This window comes from Sinocyclocheilus anshuiensis, unplaced genomic scaffold (genome assembly GCF_001515605.1).
Source record: "Sinocyclocheilus anshuiensis isolate Anshui unplaced genomic scaffold, SAMN03320099.WGS_v1.1 scaffold743, whole genome shotgun sequence".
Classification (NCBI taxonomy): Eukaryota; Metazoa; Chordata; class Actinopteri; order Cypriniformes; family Cyprinidae; genus Sinocyclocheilus; species Sinocyclocheilus anshuiensis.
The window spans coordinates 616,032-621,416 of NW_015552601.1; the positions used below are offsets into that span (position 1 = coordinate 616,032).

The window sequence follows — 5,385 nt, forward strand, 5'->3', positions numbered from 1 at the left end:
GGGCAATCATAAAACAAATGTGCAAATGTCTCTTCTGATTGCTTACAAAAAGCACAGATCCAGATATTTCGAAATATTAGAGTTTACAATCGGTCTGAGCCTTGGTAACATCCTCTGAAAAGGGAAAGCATCATCTGATAAAAACAGACCTTTTTTTCTGTCACCATCTGAAGCTGCTCGCGGTGTCTCAGTCTGACCGCTCGGCGGCGCTGTTCTGCGCACTGCGATCACGTGACACACGGCACAGCGGCACCATTTCATCCGTACAGTCTGCTTCTTACTGGATGCAAATAACCGATCGGAGCTGAACTGATTTTTTATTTTGGCCGGTTGGACGGCTGTACTCGGCGGTAAAGCTGGAAGGAGCGCAGATATGCACGCAGCAGGACGGATTTTACGTTCCTCACATGAGCTGTGATCATGAGATGATGAAGAAGATGGGCGAGAAAGAGCCAAAACACACCAGCCGAGTTGTGCTGGTCAAGAGGATCATAATGAAGCATGACAATCCGGTGAGAACAACACACACGAGTCTGTGTGCCATTGAGACTCATTCATTCATTGGAGCGCCTGTGTTTTTCTGTTTTCTGATATTAGCTACGGTAACTCCCGTAAAACATTTAAACATTTACAATAATAAAATGTGTATTTATATGGCTTATTGCGTTATAATACGCACGTGTGAGGAAAAATGTCTTTTTAATCGTCTTACATACGTGCGCAGGAGCGCTCTTAGCGCTTTGGCCAACATTAGCTGACAAATCACATCATTTCGGAATTTTTTTAACTGCGATTGAATTGTCGTAATAACAAGGTCTTTATATCATTTCTCACAGTGTGTCGATAGGTGTCATGTGCGATGTCGATGGCTTTTCGCAGGGTGAGGTGATGCTAATGCTATAATTAAGCGCCGCTGTCGGTTATTACGTAACACGACACATATCTGACGCACGCACGCAGTCTGTTGTCATGGAGACGCCGGAACCTTCATTCATTCATTCATTCATTCATTCTTTCCTTACTGTCTGTGATGTCATTTGCGCATCCTGTTGATCTTAAGACAGAACTAATTCTTCCAGTAAGACATTTAATGGATTTACAAATATTTATTTACTAATTTGATTGTTTGCTCAGCTATATATATATAAAATACACACACACACACAGATATATATATATATATATATATATATATATATATATAATGTGTATTTTATATTTTTTATTATAAATGCATGTATATGTATTTAATAATACATTGAATTAATTTGGAAGTACAAAAAAAAAAAAGATTTTGAAATGTGATTTTTACAAAATGCAATTTTCTACTCTTTTTCTAAACACAGTCATGCAAAAACAACTAAAATAATTAAAGGAGGAAATAGATAAACCAGCACATGATGTTGTTTAAAATTCATACATGCAACTCGCATAATACTTTTTTGTTTTGCTTACATTATTGATGTATATTTGAAACTTTTCTATCACATTACACAAGAAGTGCTCATAGAGCCTTAAAAAGCTTCACCGATCCATGAAAGATTCAGAGAACTCCAGTGAGAGTTAAATGTTGTCCGTTACATAACTTCTGTCCCAAACTCTCTGCTGAGAAACACGTTTCCTGTTTTCAGCCAAATAACGTCTCAGTGTTTCCTGCTTCATGTATAAACGAGATTAAATGACATTATTAACTCACTTTTTCATTCATAAGACGTTCTTGCAAGAGCATATTAAGCATCACAGTGAATTCTTTGAGACTTTAGATTGTGAACGGCTGAATCTCTTTCGTCTTTTGGAAAAGCAATAATTCAGCATTATGATTAGCATTATTAATAAAGAGCTGTTTATGTGTGTGATGCTGCAGGTCCGGCAGGGCATCGGGAAGCCGAGCGTCTATCATGCTGTTGTGGTCATCTTCCTGGAGTTTTTCGCCTGGGGTCTCCTGACCATGCCGATGCTCACCGTGAGTTACTTTAATTCTCAGTTATGTTTGTGGTTCACGCTTATCAGGATAAATGCTTCAATTATTTTATTTTTGGCACCAGAAGTTGTCAGTATAAGGTTAAAGACCACTATTCAATCTAGGGTTGAGACTCGTGAACATTTTTACAATGTTTTGTTTCGGTAATATTTCTGGAACATTTCATAAAGAACTGAACTTTTAAAATTGAAAAAAATAAAATGTAAGAATCCTGTTAACTAAAACTATTAAAAACCTTTTTTGGTATTTGAAATAAAGCCGAAATAAATAAAATATAAATATAAGATAAAAAACTTACTCATACAAAATGAGCCTTGCAGCAAGCTGAAATGAAATAAGTTGAAGTTGAAGTACTAAAATTACTAAAACCTAAACTGAAATAAAAAATGAATTAAATCTATATAGAAATATTTAAAAAAAAATGATAAAAATGACAAAAGCATATCACTTCAAAAAAAAAAGCATCAGTTAGCAGTGTTATATTAACTAAAACTAAACTATTAAAAATAATTTTCAGTCATTGAAATAAAACTGAAGTAAAAAAAAAACTTTACCTTAAACTTAAAAAAATAAAGATTTGAAAATTTGATTTTGCAGCTAATTGAAATAAAATAAGTTGAAGTTGAAGTACTAAAATTAATTGAAATAAAAAGTAAATTAAAGCTTTTAGAAATATTTTTTATAATGATAGAAATGACAAAAGCACACTGGCTTTTAGTGTTATTACTGAACACTAAACAATTAAAAATATGTTTTGGTAATTGAAATAAAGCTGAAATAAAATATAAATATTAGATGAAAACCTTACTTCTAAAACTAGCTTCAAAAATGAGAAAAACTTCAAAAAAAGTTAACTTCAAATCTTAAATTGCCTTGGCAGTTAAAAACTAAAACGAAAAGTAAAAAAAATAAAAGACATATGAAATCAATAAAAATAAAAAATAAAAATAAATTGATGCTAAATAGAAATATATATATATATATATATATATATATATATATATAAAACAAATAAAAATTAAAACTTACAATAGAGATAAAAATAGAAAAAATGAAATAAAATAAGTTTGAGTTGAAGTACTAAAAATACTAAAACTAAAATAAAACAAATTACAACTAAAAAAAAAATACAACAAAATAGAAACATTAAAAAAATTACAAAAGCACACAATTACAAAAGCACATAAAATTGAAATGAAAACTAAAAATATGAAAATTAAAGCTAAATATGAATAAATAAATAATATATAGTAGTATATACAGTAAATAACGCTGGTTAGCGCCATCTCTAGTCTCTGGTTATTTGTGAAGGCACATAAGAACCAGGGAAAAATACACATCAGTGCACCTTTAATTTTGAGAAATAAATTGTATTGTATTTGTTCTGTCTATTGAAATGTGCATTTTTCATTTGTAGGTTTTGCATGAAACGTTCCCCAAACACACGTTCTTAATAAACGGCCTGATTCAGGGAGTGAAGGTACGTGATGTGATGTGAATGCAGTGGACTGGTTAGTTCGTCTGTGTTGGTTTTATTGTCACAGTGATGTTTCTGCTTTGGTTCGTCAGGGTCTGCTGTCGTTTATGAGCGCTCCGTTAATTGGCGCTCTGTCAGACGTGTGGGGCAGACGATCGTTTCTATTGGTTACCGTGTTCTTCACGTGTGCGCCCATCCCGCTCATGAGACTCAGTCCATGGTATTATATATAAATATAATACAAAAAAAAAAAACATTGTATTCAGCTTTGTTTGTGTGACTAGTGGTGGTGATATTGAAATCTTCAAGCTTTAAAATGTTTTATCCAATAATCCAATACCAAAACGTTTATGGAAATTCATTGGAAAACATTTAGGGAGCTCTAAATCAACATCTTAGTTCATCTTATATTTCACTTGTTTTCAGGTGGTACTTTGCCATGATATCAGTGTCCGGCACGTTTTCCGTCACCTTCTCTGTAATCTTCGCGTACATCGCAGACGTTACGGATGTGCGTGAGAGGAGTACGGCGTACGGACTCGTAAGTGGCTCTTTTATTAAATATAAAAAGCATCTTGGACAGATCTCAGAGTCTCAGTGAAGCTGTTTTAGGATATTTCTATTTCCAAGGTTCTTCTGCATGACCTGGATTCAGTGTCCTTGACCCAGCTGTATAGACGAGTTATATTTCTATCCGCTTTCAGGTTTCTGCGACGTTCGCAGCGAGTCTGGTCACCAGCCCGGCCATCGGCGCGTACCTGTCAGCCAGCTACGGAGATAATCTGGTGGTGCTGCTGGCGACTCTCATCGCTCTGGCCGACATCTGCTTCATCCTGCTGGCTGTCCCAGAGTCACTGCCCGACAAGATGAGGCTCAACACGTGGGGAGCGCCCATCTCCTGGGAGCAGGCCGACCCGTTTGCTGTAAGGATTTAAAGGAGCATTCTCCACTTGTTTATTTTTTTTGGTATTATTTGGTATAATGATATGTAAGCATTATGAAAACGTAACTGTTTGTGTGTGTATATATATATATATATATATATATGAGGGCTGTCAGTCAATTAAAATTTTTTATCTAATTAATTACATGATGTGTGGATTAATTAATCTAATTAATCGCAAATTACATTTAGCTGTGAAAATACCCCCAAAAGATTATTTAATGCTATTTTTTGTGTAAAATGAGAAAGTATTAAGCAGACATTACAAATAGTAGCTTTAGAAAGAAATATTTTATTTGATTCAACAAATTTATTACACATACAGCGGGTAAAATAAGTATTGAACACATCACCATTTTTCTCAGTAAATATATTTCTAAAGGTGCTGTTGACATGAAATTTTCACCAGATGTCGGACATTTCAGCAAGACAATGATCCCAAACACAGCCAAGGAAACTCAAAATACAAAGGCTTTTGTACGAAGTATTAAATAAATTTCAGTAAGCGTGTTCAATTCTTTTCCCCTGGGTCATTCCATTTGATTACACAGAACTTAATTTCTGAACTTACTTGTATTGTTTTCTTTGTATGTATGGATTACTTGGGTTGTTACCGACATCTGGAGAAAATTTAATGTCAACAGCACCTTTAGAAATATATTTTCTGAGAAAAATGGTGATGTGTTCAATACTTACATTTTACCCACTGTAAATGTTTAGGCTACAATGACCTAACATAAACTATGAAACATAAAAGAAGATAATTTGAGAAACATGTGTTTTTTTTTTTCATTCATGCAATGGAAATAAGCAAATAATTAATATAATAAGGAAAATATAATTAGAAAATTAAATTAAATTATAATTTCTTCTCTAACCTTGTCTGTGGTGTAAAAACACCCCTGGCCAAATGCCCCCAGAGGGCATCACTACCCACTTTGATAATTACTGTAGTTACCATGTTCTGAACATCACATCCTTTAT

The 5,385-nt window shown here is 33.8% G+C and overlaps 1 protein-coding gene across 1 annotated transcript in view; it reads left to right on the top strand.

Moving 5' to 3' along the window:
* The first annotated feature begins 220 nt into the window (after nt 1–220).
* LOC107665788 (hippocampus abundant transcript 1 protein-like) overlaps nt 221–5,385 on the top strand; it is a 19,788-nt gene continuing 14,623 nt past the window's right edge. Inside the window, exons 1-6 of the mRNA XM_016456811.1 lie at nt 221–512; nt 1,865–1,963; nt 3,399–3,461; nt 3,551–3,678; nt 3,885–3,999; nt 4,163–4,381. Of these exons, the coding sequence (XP_016312297.1) occupies nt 408–512; nt 1,865–1,963; nt 3,399–3,461; nt 3,551–3,678; nt 3,885–3,999; nt 4,163–4,381 (729 nt within the window). The 5' untranslated portion in view covers nt 221–407. The remainder of the gene's footprint in view (nt 513–1,864; nt 1,964–3,398; nt 3,462–3,550; nt 3,679–3,884; nt 4,000–4,162; nt 4,382–5,385) is intronic.